General features: G+C 44.4%; 2 protein-coding genes across 3 annotated transcripts; one reads left to right on the forward strand and one right to left on the reverse strand.

Moving 5' to 3' along the window:
• The first annotated feature begins 7,442 nt into the window (after positions 1 to 7,442).
• Positions 7,443 to 10,731, forward strand: LOC100194302 (Tryptophan RNA-binding attenuator protein-like). 2 transcript variants are annotated; one of them, XM_008665847.3, is made up of 10 exons: positions 7,443 to 7,647; positions 7,830 to 7,889; positions 7,994 to 8,033; positions 8,421 to 8,599; positions 9,050 to 9,088; positions 9,174 to 9,260; positions 9,399 to 9,459; positions 9,933 to 10,057; positions 10,134 to 10,225; positions 10,310 to 10,729. In XM_008665847.3, exons 1-10 carry the CDS (start codon positions 7,600 to 7,602, stop codon positions 10,428 to 10,430), a joined length of 852 nt encoding a protein of 283 aa, XP_008664069.1. In that variant the 5' UTR covers positions 7,443 to 7,599; the 3' UTR covers positions 10,431 to 10,729. The 2 variants fall into 2 exon arrangements, with proteins under 2 accessions (XP_008664069.1, NP_001132812.1); NM_001139340.1 differs by having other exon boundaries at positions 7,496 to 7,647; positions 10,313 to 10,731.
• Positions 10,732 to 12,554: 1,823 nt separating this feature from the next.
• On the reverse strand, positions 12,555 to 13,757 carry LOC100286284 (late embryogenesis abundant protein D-34). Its single transcript, NM_001159171.1, is given in 2 exon segments — positions 12,555 to 12,925; positions 13,019 to 13,757. Coding segments are annotated over 2 exon segments (801 nt in total). The 5' UTR covers positions 13,652 to 13,757; the 3' UTR covers positions 12,555 to 12,757.
• Between the last annotated feature and the right edge of the window lie 2,267 nt (positions 13,758 to 16,024).

A 16,024-nucleotide genomic window follows, 5' to 3' on the forward strand; every position in this document is an offset into this window, starting at 1 on the left:
ACCGGGAGCGGGAGGTGACCCGGGAGGAGAAGAGGCTAGTCAAGAAGAAAGAGCACTTGGACCAGAGGGAGGCGGTCACCACGAAATTCCATGAGAAGCTGAAAGCTTATAATGCGATGCTGGAGAAGCAGCGGGATGAGCAGACCGTGATCGAGGCGGCTCTGCAAAAACTGCGGTAGGAGCTTGATGACAGAGCTAGCAACCTTTCTCTCGCCGAGGAAAACCTAAAGGCAAAGGATGCCTCCCTGGAGGAGCGGGCGACGGATCTCGTTCGGCAGGAGAAGGACCTCGCCTGGAGGGAGGAGATGTGGGAAAGGTGGGAAAAGTTGTTGGCCGAGCACGAGCTCGAGGCGGAGGAGAAGGAGAAGAAACTGGAGGAGAAGGAGCGGACACTGGAGGAGCGGGTCCACCGGTTCCAGGCGACGCAGGCAGCGCAGGTAGCCCAGACGGCGCAGGCAGCTTCAGGCTCCCAGGCGGTAGAGGTGATGAAGAAGACGCTAGAAGATCTCCGGGTGGAGCATCGCATCGGGGTCCAGTGTATCGCCGCATGGGCCGACGAGGCGAGCTCGACTCTGGTGCCGCTGGGGGTGAGCCCCATCCTAGTGTCAAAGCAGTCGGTGTCCATCTCCGACGCGCTCCCGGTGCTGAATTCCGCTGCCGACCGCCTTCGACGCCTAGATCAGATCCTTGGCGCCCGCCTGGAGGCTGAGGACAGCAAACTCTGCCGGATGCTGATAAAGTATGTCTTGACGTGCTTCCGGAGCCACGACCCAGCATCTCCTTGGGGCCGGTGATCGCCGGCCCAGTGGCCGATACTGAAGACACCGCCCGGGGGAGCGTACAAGACGCTGTAGACGTGGTGGCCAAGCGCTTCCAGCGGGATCCTGCTGATGACGAGTAGTCAGATCTGTGGAGAGAAAGCAAGAGTTCCGCTGGGAAGTGGCTTATTATATTTTGGTTTTGTAAGATACTTTTAAGTATTACTTGTCAAGCAACGCTACAACTTATCTGCATGCTACTTTCCCTTTGTTATGTGTGTCGTTGTCAACTTCTTCCCTGGTACTTGGCCCCTCTGGGATGTGGTCTCGACTTGTCGAGGCTGGATACCAGTATATTTAAGAAAGAATTGGTGACCTGGCCCCTAGGAGGTTATTTCGACTGGGACCCGGACCTGCACACAGCCTTAGCTAGGGGAGTTTTAGTAGCGCACTCATCGGACCCATTAACTGGTTTCTTTCATCCTTTGATTTACACAACAGGGCTTGTAGGATTTAGACTAGGGAGCCGACCCATGTGTCTGGGCCCCCTGGGTTACGGCTTCTAATTACTAGGATACTCGTCGCATGGTGGTGGAGTGCGTAGGCTTACGGTACAGGATCAGGCTAAGCAGCCACACATCTCCCTACCTCGCCACGGGACGAGTGTCCTTTCTTTAGAGCCGGACCTCGGGTTTCTGAACCCACAGGACTATAGTTCTGGGTACTAGGACATCCGCCACCGAGCGGTGGGGCATGTGGGCTTAGGGTACTGGACCAAGCTAAGCGGCCGCACGACTCCGGACCTTCCCAGGGACGATTATTTGTTCTCCTGGACTGGCCCCCAGGCTACGAATCCGGATGTCAATATACCAGCAATGGAGGGAATCCGTATGGGTGAGTTAGATAAAGATAATAGTTGCAAGCTTAAGCAAAATAAAATCACCATAAAGCAAATCTCGGGGGTGAATCTTCTCTTCATAACTTGATGTTCATGAGTGTAAACCAACAGACCGGGTTTATAAGGGCGGACCTTACCGGGCTGGCGTACATATATGTGCTACCTAGTTACAAAGGAAGAAAACTGTGATGGTGACTTATTTGTGTGCCAAATTTATGTCGATGACATAATATTTGGTTCTACTAACCAAAAGTCTTGTGAAGAGTTTAGCAGGGTGATGACTCAAAAGTTTGAAATGTCGATGATGGGCGAGTTGAACTACTTCCTTGGATTCCAAGTGAAGCAACTCAAGGACGACACTTTCATCTCCCAAACAAAGTACACATAAGACTTGATCAAGCGGTTTGGGATGAAGGACGCCAAGCCCGCAAAGACTCCAATGGGAACTGACGGACACGTCGACCTCAACAAAGGAGGTAAGTCCGTTGATCAAAAAGCATACCGGTCCATGATAGGTTCCTTGCTTTACTTATGTGCTAGTAGACCGGATATTATGCTTAGTGTATGCATGTGTGCTAGATTTCAATCTGATCCAAGGGAGTGTCACTTAGTGGTCGTGAAGCGAATTCTTAGATATTTAGTCACTACGCCTTGCTTCGGGATCTGGTATCCAAAGGGGTCTACCTTTGACTTAATTGGATATTCAGACTCCGATTATGCTGGATGTAAGGTTGATAGAAAGAGTACATCAGGGACGTGCCAATTCTTAGGAAGGTCCCTGGTGTCTTGGAGTTCTAAGAAACAAACTTCTGTTGCCCTATCCACCACTGAGGCCGAGTATGTTGCCGCAGGACAGTGTTGCGCGCAACTACTTTGGATGAGGCAAACCCTCCAGAACTTTGGCTACAATCTGAGCAAAGTCCCACTCCTATGTGATAATGAGAGTGCTATCCGCATGGCGGATAATCCTGTTGAACACAGCCGCACTAAGCACATAGACATCCGACATCACTTTTTGAGAGACCACCAGCAAAAGGGAGACATCGAAGTGTTTTATGTTAGCACCGAGAACCAGCTAGCCAATATCTTTACCAAGCCTCTAGATAAGTCAACTTTTTGCAGGCTGCGTAGTGAGCTAAATGTCTTAGATTCGTGGAACTTGGATTGATTTATAGCATACATGTGTTTTATGCTTTGATCATGTTCATTCTATGCATTTTGTTGCTTATTTATGATGCTCAAGTTGTACAAGCACTCCCCGGACCTCATAAGTCCATTTGCAAGTGATGCACACATTTAGGAGGAGATGTGCTACAACTTGACCCTTTGAGACTAACCATGTGTTTGAGCTTGCTTGATTTAGTCTCTAAGGTGGATTGAAAGGGAAAGATGGACTTGGACCATGAAAGACTTCAACTGCACTCCGATGAGAGGGTAACTTACTCCAAGTTCATCCCCATGTCTCTTATTCCCTTTTGCTCTTAATTGACAATTTTGGTGAGGCAATGAGGTTAAAAGGGCCAAGATTGATCCCGTTTTGGTGCTTGATGCCAAAGGGGGAGAAAATAAGACCAAAGCAAGAAATGGATCAGCTACCACTTGAGAATTTTGAAAATAGTAGAGTTAGAGTTTTTGTTTTGGCAAAATTCTCTTAATGTCTCTTCTTGTCAAAAGTTGGTCTCTTGTGGGGAGAATGTTTGATTATGGGAAAAGGGGGGAGTTTTTGAATCTTTGATCAATTTCTTTTGGAATACCTTTCTCTATGCCTCAACAAGTGAATTTGACTTAGAGATAGGAAATTAAGTTTGATTTGCAAAAACAAACCAAGTGGTGGCAAAGAATGATCCAAATATGCCAAATTTGAATCAAAACAAATTCTTGTTCTCATTTGCATTGATGTTGCACTACTATATGTTGCTTTTTATTGTGTTGGCATAAATCACCAAAAAGGGGGAGATTGAAAGGGAAATGTGCCCTTGGGCCATTTCTAAGTATTTTGGTGATTAAGTGTCCAACACAAATGGTTATGTGTTAAACTATGACAAATGGTGGACAAAGTGCAAATCAATACAAAGGTATGATTCTAGACTTAGTACATTGGTTTTTGTGTACTAACATATTTGTCTAAGTGCTAGAATCAGAGAAAAGACAAATGGAAAAGACTTGGCTCGAGCAGCCAAGGCTCTGCTCAGTCTGGGTGCACCGGACTGTCCGGTGGTGCACCGGACAGTGTCCGGTGCGCCAGGCTGGTGTCTGGTGAACTGCCTGCTCTCGGGTCTCGATGGCGGCGTATGACTATAAATCACCGGACTGTCCGGTGAGCCAACGGTCGGCCGAGCCAACGGTCGACCGCGCAATCCGCGCGTGACGCGTGGCCGGGCCAACGGTCTGAAGGGGGCACCGGACTGTCCGGTGTGCACCGGACAGTGTCCGGTGCGCCAACGGCTCCAAATCGTCAACGGTCGGCTGCGCCAGAATAGGAAAGAAATCTGCACCGGACAGTGTCCGGTGGTGCACCGGACTGTCCGGTGCACCAGTCGACAGAAGGCAAGAATTGCCTTCCCGGATTGCTCTCAACGGCTCCTAGCTGCCTTGGGGCTATAAAAGGGACCCCTAGGCACATGAAGGAGTACACCAAGCATTCTTTGATCATCTCTTAGCACCAAGACATCTCTCTAGCGCATTTGATTCGTTGTGATAGCAATTTGAGCTTCTCTTGAGTTGAGAACTCCGTGTGTGATCTTAGAGCTCAAGTTGTGACTTGTGTGCGTGTTCGTGCTCGTGCTTTGAGGCTTGTGTGCGTTGCTCTTCCCACTCTTACATCTGTGCTTCTTTGTGATCATTTCATTGTAAGGACGAGAGGCTCCAAGTTGTGGAGATTCCTCGCAAACGGGAAAGAGTAAAGAAAGAAGAACACCGTGGTATTCAAGTTGATCATTGGATCACTTGAAAGGAGTTGAGTGCAACTCTCGTCCATTGGGACGCCACAACGTGGACTAGGCAAGTATTGTACTTGGCCGAACCACGGGATAAATCCTTGTGTCTCTTGTGCTTGTTCTCCTGTGTCAATTGTGGTTCACAAGAGCTCTCTTTAGCCACTTGATTTCATTGTGCTAACACTTAATCAAGTTTGTGGCTTTAAGTTTCAAGTTTTTACAGAATCACCTATTTACCCCCCCTCTAGGTGCTCTCACTACCTCGTTCGAGTCATAGCTTTCATCCCCCACGGATGGTTCCTGCGCTCCAAACTCAACAATGTCCCAAATGCTAGCGTGGAGTGAGGTTAGATGGTGCCTCATTTTATCACTCCACATACAATAATCTTCACCGTCAAAAAATCGGTGGTTTGCCTAGTGGGACGGAAAGTAAAGGAGTGTGTTTGGAAATGCGAGGATAGCGTAAGGGGATCTTACTAAACTTACTGCGCTCATGGCGCTTAGAAGTTACGGACGGCGCGTCGGAGCCGGATGTAGAAGGTGATGAAGAATCGGTCTCGTAGTAGACCACCTTCTTCATTTTCTTTTTCTTCTCGCCGCTCCGATGCGACTTGTTGTGTGAAGGAGATCCCTTCATCTTGTTGCCGGACTCCCCCGATGGAGCCTTTCCGTGGCTTGTGGCGGGCTTGTCGCCGCCGGTCCCAATCTCCCTCTTGGCGGATGCTCCCGACATCACTTCGAGTGGTTAGACTCTAATGAAGTACTGATTCTGATACCAATTGAAAGTCGCCTAGAGGGGGTGAATAGACAAATCTGAAATTTATAAACTTTAAGCACAACTACAAGCCGGGGTTAGTGTTAGAAATAAAGTCGATTCCAAAAAAGAAGGCGAAAACAAATCACAAGCAAATAAAGTGGATGACACAATGATTTGTTTTACCGAGGTTCGGTTCTTGCAAACCTACTCCCCGTTGAGGTGGTCACAAAGACCGGGTCTCTTTCAACCCTTTCCCTCTCTCAAACGGTCACCTAGACCGAGTGATCTTTTCTCCTTAATCAACGGGTCACTTAGACCCCTTACAAGGACCACCACAACTTGGTGTCTCTTGCTTGATTACAAAGGTGTTGAGAACAAGAATGGAGGAAGAAGAAAAGCGATCCAAGCAATAAGAACTCAAATGAACACAAATATCTCTCTCTCACTAGTCACTAAGTCTTTGGAATGAGTTTGGGACTTGGAGAGGATTTGACCTTTTGTTTTGTTGGGGGGTATTTATAGCCCCAACCACTAAAGTGGTCGTTGGGGAGGCTGTTTGTCGATGGGTGCGCCAGCCACGTCACCCAACCGTTAGGGTTCGACCGTTGGAGCTCTGACAGGTGGGGCCACCGGACCATCCGGTGGTGCACCGAACAGATACTGTTCACTGTCCGGTGCGCCTTATGGCGCCTGCTCTGACTCTGCGCGAACTGTCCGTGTACTGTAGCTATGTCAGCCGACTGTTGAACTCGACAGTGGCGATGCCGACCGTTGCTCCGCTGCACACCGGACAGTCCGGTGAATTATAGCGGAGTGACATTTCCAGAAACCCGAAGTTGGCGAGTTTGAGTTGATCCACCCTGGTGCACCGGACACTGTCCGGTGGCACACCAGACAGTCCGGTGCGCGAGAACAGGGCAGCCTTCGGTTTCATTTGCTCCTTTTCTTTTGAACCCTTTCTTGGACTTTTTTTGTTTGTGTTGAACGTTTGACACCTGTAGAACTTATAATCTAGAACAAACTAGTTAGTCTAATTATTTGTGTTGAGCAATTTAACCACCAAAATCATTTAAAAAAAGATTTAACCCTATTTCCTTTCAACCGTCACTTCTATCCGTTCATTCACCACAAAAGGACACAAAGGAGTACGAGTCACGACTTGAACTTCTTGGCGCCCCCATCTCTCTCTAACTCTACGATTTTTTATACCATCCGTACTTGTTTTTGTACATATGACATTGTTAATAGTAGCTACCAGATAGCTATTAGTTGAGCACTAAGAGCATCTCCAAGAGACTAGCTAAATAGCTTGTCAAGCTAAATTTTAGCTACTTAATAGTATAATAGCTCTCCAACAGACTAGCCATCTAACTTGCTAAGCTATCTGGTTCTCCAAATTAACTCACTCACTAGCCAAATTTGGCTAGCAACTCTCGCTAGCCAAGTTAACTTGCATATTAGAGAGTCTGTTGGAATGAGATTTTATATATAGAGTTTAATATTTATGGAGAGACAAATAAAGAGTCAAATAGAGAGTCAAAAATAAAGAGTCTCTTCGAGATGCTCTAACTAATGGCTAGCTAGATTACCGGTTGGATCTATTGGAGTCTAAATAAGTTATTTATTAGCAACTAAATATTAACTTAATAAATTCAACCACGATCAATTTTTTTTTACACGAACTGTTGAGGAGCACAATGAATTCAATCAGTACCAGAACTTTTTTACATGAACTGTTGAGGTTGAAGGGTGGTTTTCCTTTTGTATTTTTTTGGAACGTTTTTTTTTTTGCATTATGTACCATTATGTTTACATTTCATATTTAAAATTATAGAGACAATAATAGTGACGAATATAACGTGCAGAATGAATAAAAAGTGAGAAAAGATTACCCACAAATCTGACATCAAAACGCAACAGTCTGTGCTTGGACACGTCGTGGCAAGTTACTAACACCAATGGCGTGCCGCCACGTTGACAGGTAGCCCGCGTGGACAAGCCACGGTAGCACCACCGTATCACCTTTCGGCTTTGGCGCACCACACCAGGCACCACCATCGTACATCAACGGCTTGGATAAGCCAACGTGGCAACACAATAAAACAACAAAAGAGTTCTCGTGATTAGAGAAGCTCAGAGAACAAAAGAACAGCTCGCCGCGGCTCCGAATGGCAACTTCCCCGAACCCCGCGACGATTCACCGAGCCGGCGCCCAGTGACCCTTCCAGAAGCTTCCAGAAGGTCACCGCCATGGCCGCGCCCTTCTTTTCCACTCCTTTCCAGCCCTACGTCTACCAGGTCCGCGTTCCTGCCCTCCCCTGGACGATCTGATTTTTTTTCTCGAGTGAGGGGCTCATCTCCGCGTAGGATGTTAGGGTTGGATTGGAGCTACGGGGCTGGATCTATCCGATCCGCTGCTCATGGGATCCTATTGTGTTTGTCTCTTCTGATTCGTTTTCAACTGTGTGGGATGGTTTCAGAGCCAGCAAGGATCTGTGACGGCGTTTCAGATATCCGGTGGAGATGTGCAGGTCCTGCAGGTACTTTCTGGTGCTCAAATATGTTTTGCACACCTGTAATTCCTTTCTTCACATGATTTGAACGTAATCAACTGGAATTGTTGGGGGCAAATGTTTTTTATTAGGTGATGCTGAAGTCTCAGGAGAAGCTGACTGCAAAACCAGGTAACTGGATTCAGTCCTTCTGCTATGCAGCTTGCCTGTTCAACTAAGTATCTTTGTCTGTGGCCTTCAGTTAAACTAAACCTAGTAAACAGGGTGCTAACTAGTCATTATGTGGCAGAAATTGACAAATTGTGTGTTTTAGATATCTTCGTACAAAAGTATGTAGCTCTAGTGTCTACTTTTCCTGTTGGCAGTAACCCTGCCCTTAACTCACAACAGATTAACCTTCTGGTCAGTAGTTACTGATAATGATAACCTTCTGGTTGGTAGTTATTGAGAACTATCTGTTATATATATAGTGTAATAAAAAGTTTACCATACAATCCTAGAAATTGTTAGCATGCGAATAGCGATTATTTCATCAGTCATTATTGTTGTTTTCTTTAGGTGCAATGTGCTACATGTCTGGGAATATGCAGATGGACAACAATTACTTGCCTGAAAATGATGGAGGCGTGTGGCAGTGGATTTTTGGGAAACGTGTAAGCAGCACCATTTTCTTTAATTCTGGATCTGATGATGGATATGTCGGGATTGCTGCACCATTTCCTGGGAGGATACTGCCGGTTAGTATTTTGCTTCTCTTCTACGTTTTAATTTTTCTCTTAGCATCGTCTTTTCTTGTGCAATGTGGAATAAATCACTGTTGTCGCTACTCCTCTTATGCTAACAAATTCAAGATTTGTTAGCTACTTAGCTGTTTATTTTTGGATTGCTCTACATCTTTGAAATTGTGATCTGCTATATGTCAGGTGAGGGTTTGTTAATCCTTTTGTTGAACTTTAACCATCCACTTGAATACATTTTTTTTCATTAGATTAGACACCAACCTAACCTAACTGTATGATCGTATACATATCATTACAAAGTGCTACCTCTTGCCAGATTTATGTCAAGCATGCATGTATGCTGCTGTGGAATGTGCTCGGTATTAGAGGTGTTGGCATTACAATTGTGCACTGATATAGTACTAGAATTGTACTTAGTCTTATTTTAGTTGCTTGTGTCTGTTACAGGTAGATCTAACAAACTTTAGTGGAGAACTTCTTTGCCAGGTTAGTTACTGTCTAAGTTTGTTTGAAAATCAAGAGAACTTTGCTTGAAATTAAGAGAACTTCATATGATTAATTATTAACGCAGGCAGATGCTTTTCTATGTTCGGTCAATGATGTCTCCGTCTCTAGTACAGTTGAGCCAAGGCCACGGAATATTGAGATTGGTGCAGAGGTTGGTTAACTTTCTTGAGTTATATTGTTACTCTGGATATTATTGCTTTGGATATGTACCTTTTTGGTCTTTTTATCTATGGTTTCTTACTAAATTGCATTCTGGAACTTGAAGCTCTACAATTTTTTTTATCTTCAGATGATCCTTAAACAAAAACTTAGGGGCCAGGGGATGGCTTTTCTTGTTGGTGGTGGATCAGGTACAGACTGTTTTGCACTTGTCACATGGCGAAATAGATATTGGTATATGAGAATGCAATGGCATCTACACAATAGCAATGCAAATTGGACGGATGCAAAGTATTGTGCCTATAAGATGAGCTTCATTGCTATAAAGTATTAAAGTGGTTTGGGCGTTTAGGATACACTGAAAGATTATATGATTTGCAATAGAAGTTACATGCAACATTAGGTTGGCTGGCACATTATGCATGAATAGATACAGATGTTGTTAACAATGCAAACACTTACAGTGATATATAATTTAGTTTATGTGTACGTCATTTGGTAACTGCAATAATTTAAATATAGCAGACCAGACACTCGGTGCCTCAGTTTGTTTTCCATGAACAAGACGCAATCTCATATCATTCTTTTCACTTTATCTGGTTATTCTTGACTGGTAACATGTGGATGGGATTTGACTGGGGACATTCTGCCATGCAATTTTCAGTCATGCAGAAAATCCTTGCTCCTAGAGAGGTGATAACTGTTGATGCTGCTTGTATTGTGGCTATGTCGGCCACCATTAACTTCCAGTTGAAGAGCCCTAACCAGCTTAGAAGAGCAGTTTTTGGGGTCAGTATATCATCCGTTCATGTTTCCTTGTTAGCTGTTCATGCCCACAATCTCTAAGAAACATGGTCTTATGCAGGGTGATAACCAGCTAACAGCATCTCTCACGGGACCAGGTGTTGTTTTCATTCAAAGTCTGCCATTCCATCGACTCTCACAGAGAATCGCCAGGTAAGATAAAGCCATGTATCCGTCACATTGTTCTGACTCACTGCTGAGCAGACATGACTGAAAGTTTATTCTTGTATTATCAAGCAGTAGATCAGTGGCAGGCCCAAGCTTGAGGGACAACCCAAAGTTCTTCATCCAGATTGTCATGTTCTTCTTCCTGGCCTATGTTATGATTGTATCATCCATAATTCTGACAGATGTTTAGGCGATTCAGTGAGCTTTTGGTGTATTCCTAGACAAGTTATCGAAGAGTTAAAGCTACCTCCCCAATGTTAATGTAGATGTAAGAGAACGAATTTCACAAGCTGTTGTTAGAAACCTTAGCAGAAGGTTCTTCATTTTTTTTTCTCTAACAGTTTGGAGGGGGCGGGGCGGGTTTCTTGGTTAGCGTGTAAAGAGGAAGACAGCAAAATCAAGTTGCACAGCGTATGGTGAATATACAGTAATTTTCCTCCTAAACTGGTGCGATGCATTTTGAATAATTGAATCAGTGATTTGGCTTGAGCAGTTGTGTGCTCTTTTCATCAGTCATGTACTCATGTTGTGTGACGTATCATCTCGAGATTTGCCATTCGCCAATGCAGGCTATATGCTTGCCTATTGCTTGAGCTTTTTTTTTACAGGTGCAAGGACAAGGACGTCACGAACTCACACACACTCGTGCGCGTTCAATACAAACATTAGAAAGAGATTGAGGGGTATCGATCTTAGAAATCGAATCCACGTCCGGTCGCTCGCTCGCACACCTGGTGAACGAAGGCTGCGGTCCAGTCTTCCCTAAGCTTTACTAGAAAGAGTCAGGTGAATAGGTTAAGATCTTATCTGTTGACACACGACGAAGCACGGCAATCCGTTCTACTACAACTCTACAAGGATCCAGCGGCCCTCTCTTGTCTCTTCTGGGGACGGGTCGGACCGTGACGAAATAGATTTTGTAACAGGCGCGCTTCCTTCTCAAGCTCATGCACCGCCTTCGATGTCCCCAATCTGTAAAAAACAACGAGCACCCGGCTGTGGTGTTTGGTAGTACTTTTTTATACTGCTTGTAACATCTTGCTTCAGCTTTTGCACAGCATCCAACACACTCGATATTACATATTCACACCCATCGTACTGGCTTACGTAGTAATCAACACACGCATAATTAATGTTTTACAAACTGTGACGATAGAGTGGATTGGTATAAGGTTATTCTCACTATATTGTATCTTGTTATAATATTCAAAGCTGTCATGTTATATAAAATTATATATAAGATACAACTTTTGCATGTATGATATATAAATTGTTTTTCATTCTATGCAGGATATTTAATTAATGCTAGCATGTACGAGAGTGTGGGATGTGAGCCATTTTGGATGGTTCAAGTTTCAATATCTATGATCACATGCCCAAATAATATATTTTTCTGTTCTTTTCTATCTGTCACGTTTTAGTTTAAAAATAAACCAGTGGACGATAAATATTCGAGAACAGAGAGCTTTCTTCTCTTTTCTGTTAACTCATTTGTCATGTCATGTCATTGAAAAGATTATGTAGCATGCATTAAATGAATGTATTATTATGGATAAGAATAGTCTAAAACATTTTGTATAGTGTGAGAGGTTATAATCAAATAGATGTTTTGGGTCTAAGATAAACTACAATCCAGTTTAAACTTGTAATGTATTTACCTAGTACTCTTGGCACTGGTTTCTGTATATACACATTATTGTGAAGGGGTCAACACGTAACACAACTTATACATGAGTTTGGTCTATCGACAATCCTTCCAAGCATCTATGTATTTTTACATGGTAATCAGAGCCACGATGAGTTCATCATATATATCTACCTCCATGAATCCTCTCTTTGCACTGCCTGCTTTGGAGAAACTAGCTTAGCGAAGTCCAACCATACTTTCTACGACATACAAAGGCTAGGGCTGCTATGCTATCCGCGACACAAAATTACTCGACTTCTTAACAGCCAAAATCTCTCAGGACGACAACAGAAAAAGAGATCGAGATGGATAATCTAGAGTATAAGGATTAGAAAGCCAGAGATCAACAGGTCTATATTCTCTCGTCGTATCAAAAGCCATGCCGATTAAACTTGATATTGTTTATGAATACTCCAGAAAGAAGCAAATTCCAGATAATAAGTATAGTAGGAGCTATATACGTAATAATTAATTTCGATTAGACTTGATATTGCGTTCTTAGTAAATAATTAGTTTTTGTAATATATTAAGTAGACCACTAGCTTAAGACTTAAAATTAAGAGGTCAAATTTTAATCATATCAGTGCCCTCTAATTCATGTAGGCTGAAACGGAGACACAGTTTACGGAACTTCACGCGCAACGATTTTATTGCTATATACACTGCGGACACGGTGTCGTTCGCGCATTTTTACAAGCGTACGTAGTTTTCTTAGTAAGTCCAAAAAAAAAACGGCACGCGCTACTGTGCTATTAAGCACGCTCATCCGCGCGCAGGCTTCTGATCGCACGCTTCCACTGTTCCACATGGGATATAAAGGCCACGACGACCTATGGCCTCGGGCGCTCCTGGTTGAGCCGGGCCGCTGTAGTCACCGCGTCCGCCACGCCGCCCGGCGTGGTCGCCATGTCCAGCTTGTTCCGTATCTCGGCGGACACCACCCTCTCGGCGTCCTCCCGCGTCGCCCCCTTGTCCGCCGGCAGCTTCTCCCTCGCGTTCTGCACGAACGGCAACGCAACTCACGGAGTCACGGTCAGCGCTGCGAGTCGAGAAAATAACAAACAAGGGCAGAGTACGTAGGTAGAACGCACCGAGAGGACGTTCCGGAGCTTGACCTTGTCCTCGTCGCGCGTGGCGCGGGCGTTCTGGTCGGCCGCCGACTGCGCCGCCGCGGCCAGGCCTCCGGGGACGGTGGAGTCGGACCCCGTGGCGCACAGCTCCGCGACCTGGACGGCCGCCGCGTCGCTCTGCTCGACCGGCCTGTCACCGACCATCGCGCCCACAGCCTCCAGCGCGCGGCCGATCGTGACGGCGTCCTTCTCCAGCGCGCCCGGCGGGTCCGTCATCGCCACCGGCGCCGGGCTCACCATCTTCCCCACCACCTGCCCGCCGACGGACTCGGTGACGACGCGGCGGCCCGCGAGCTCGGTCTCGGTGACGGTGGCGCCCGCGTCGGCGACGGGGCACGCGGTCTGAGCCCTGCCTACGTGGCCCGCTCGCGCGTTGACCGTCGCGGCGGACTGCAGGACGGCGGCGGGCCCGCCCTTCTGCGTCCCGCCGAGCACGGACTGCTCCGCGGCCTGCAGCCGCGCGGCGTCCCTGGGAGCCACGGGCTGGTCGGCCAGCTCGCCTGAGACGTCGAGCACGTCGCCGAACTTGACGGGCTTGTCCTGCGCGTGCATGCCCTCTTCGCCCTGCCGCCTCCTCGGCTGCCCCTGGCTCATGTCGATCTCCAGTTCTCCACTACTTAGCGAGTAGGAATATTGCTAGCTAACTAGTGAAGTACTAGTGATGACTGATGAGTGCCTCCGTGCTGTGAGAACCGCCTGCGCGCATCCGGTCGAGTACGTTGGTGCGCCCTTATATAGGTAGGGAGGCGCGAAAAGCGGAGACACGCAAGGGAGCCGGCGAGGCTACGTGGAGGCGTTTGGTTTTCGTGGGGTGCGTCCACGACATGCCCTGGTTTTCCCTTGCTCCGACAGGTGCCAGCCATGCATGCGGAACGTCGTGGAACGCTCGCGGTAGAGGCATGCGGCATGCACTCGAGCAGGTGCGCCCGTGCCCTCGTACCGTCGTGTCGCGTGCAGGTATGCGCGACTCACCATTATTTGGGGCTCATCAATTGTCGTGCTCGATGACTCGAAATTTGTAGCAAGGGTTTTATTGACAACTCGAGGAACTGATGGTAAAACCTCAACATGTTCAAAATATGGTTCTTAAACTATTAGAATTGGGACGTACATCTTCTTTTCCTCAAGGTTTATTTCTGGGTACCATGCTTCCCTTGATTACTCATTCTCTAATACTCCTCCATCTCCCATCTGTATCAATTTAAATTCGTTTTAGACAATTAATAGATCATACAATACTTGATATATATGTTTTATATATGTGTCTAGATTTATCATCATCCATCTAAATATAGACATAAAAAACAAGAGCTAAAACGGTTATTATTTTAGAACATGTGGAGTAATATTTTATGTCGTGTTTCTACAAATTTATTGTGTTTGTTTAGACAGTAAAATCGAAACTCTTTCGACTTCTGTGATAGCTAATAAAATGGCAACTTCTTGCCCTTTTATTCACTTTCCTTTGTTTAGGGTTAAAGATTATTGACTCAGCTGCTAAAGATCCCCAAATATACAAATAGTTCAAGTTTGGATTTCTTCCAGACTATAACTCATATTGAGTTTTAGGCACTAATTTAGTAGGAACTTTGTTGAGTACGTGGATAGCGGTTTAAACCTCCATCTATAAACAATATGGTAAAATAGAGTAACTCAACATACAACATGTCATGTCCATTGAAGTATGGTTTCTTCTTTCTGTAACTTCATTCTTGATTTAATTAGCCGACGATTTCTCAATGTTTTCCTATAGTAGGATACAATGCTACTTTCTTGGAGAAATCTTGCAAAGGGTTCTAGTACTTGTCCATATATAATATATGGTGTCTCTAATATACTCCCTCCCACGGTCATATATCACTATGTTGATCTTTAAATTATCTTGATTCTCAACTTTTATTTTAAAAAACTTGAGCTTTTATAAGAATTATGATCTTTCTTTAACAAGGTAAATATAGTCATAATCATCTATGAAGGTCATAAATAAATCATAACCATCTACTCCTCTTATTGAGAAAGAACCATGCATAAATGTTTGTGTGAATAATTTATAATACTCGTGTATTACGCTTGGTTGTTTTATTAAATTGTTTTGAAAATTTATCCTTAACACAATCTAAGCAATGTTCTAAATCTATAAAATCCAAAGAATAGAGTCTCTCCTCTAATATGATGTTTTATTCTCTCAAAACATAGCCTAAATGATAGTGTTATAATTTGGATGAGATTTTTCCATCATTTATTTTTCCTTTTGTTGCCTTTTTTTGTTGGCAGTGAATATACTATTTCAGTTACATTTGCATCATTGCATTAAATATTAAATAAAGTATGTCTTATCGAATAGAGAGATCCATATTGTTATTGTCAACTTGGATAATATATTTATATGGTCAACAAACTAACAATAAATGTTCTAATCATCTAGTCTCAAATATGAAATCAAATTTCTCCTCAATGAGAATACAAATAAACTATCTCTAACGAGTAGTACATAGTCATCATCTGGTGTTAGAGGTAAATCTCTAATGGCTTTGACGGGTGTTTAAACTTTGATAGCCACTCTAATTGTTCTTTGGTCATTTGGAAGTTTTTGTCTGGTATGAAATTGCTATAGAGAGTTCAACAAGAATAGTTATGAAATTGCTATACCATGAATGACTTACATATTCTATATATAATAACTCATCTATAAATTAAGGTTCATTAATCTTCACCGCTCTCTTTAGAAGGTACTTAAAAAAAATTGGATATTGCCTCTTGTAGTGTTTATCCTTTTGCTATATTGCTATATAAGGAGGCGTGTGATGGTACTATCCCTTAATTTTCATAGTGTACTGGCTTTTTAAACGTCTGCTTAAAGCATCTCCAACAACATGTTCTATAAAAACACCCTAAAATTATATATATAATAGAATTTAGAGCAACAAAAAAACTACAGTAAAGCCCTAAATAAAGTGATTAACCAAA

This window comes from Zea mays, chromosome 1, assembly GCF_902167145.1.
Source record: "Zea mays cultivar B73 chromosome 1, Zm-B73-REFERENCE-NAM-5.0, whole genome shotgun sequence".
Taxonomy (NCBI): domain Eukaryota; kingdom Viridiplantae; phylum Streptophyta; class Magnoliopsida; order Poales; family Poaceae; genus Zea; species Zea mays.

What these genes read in the sequence shown, in the direction of transcription:
- LOC100194302 (XM_008665847.3), top strand. Translation starts at nt 7,600, where the DNA reads ATGGCCGCGCCCTTCTTTTCCACTCCTTTCCAGCCCTACGTCTACCAG. An exon ending in GAAGCTGACTGCAAAACCAG is followed by an intron (nt 8,034 to 8,420) that starts GTAACTGGATTC and finishes TGTTTTCTTTAG; the next exon opens with GTGCAATGTGCTACATGTCT. An exon ending in CTCTCACAGAGAATCGCCAG is followed by an intron (nt 10,226 to 10,309) that starts GTAAGATAAAGC and finishes TGTATTATCAAG; the next exon opens with CAGTAGATCAGTGGCAGGCC.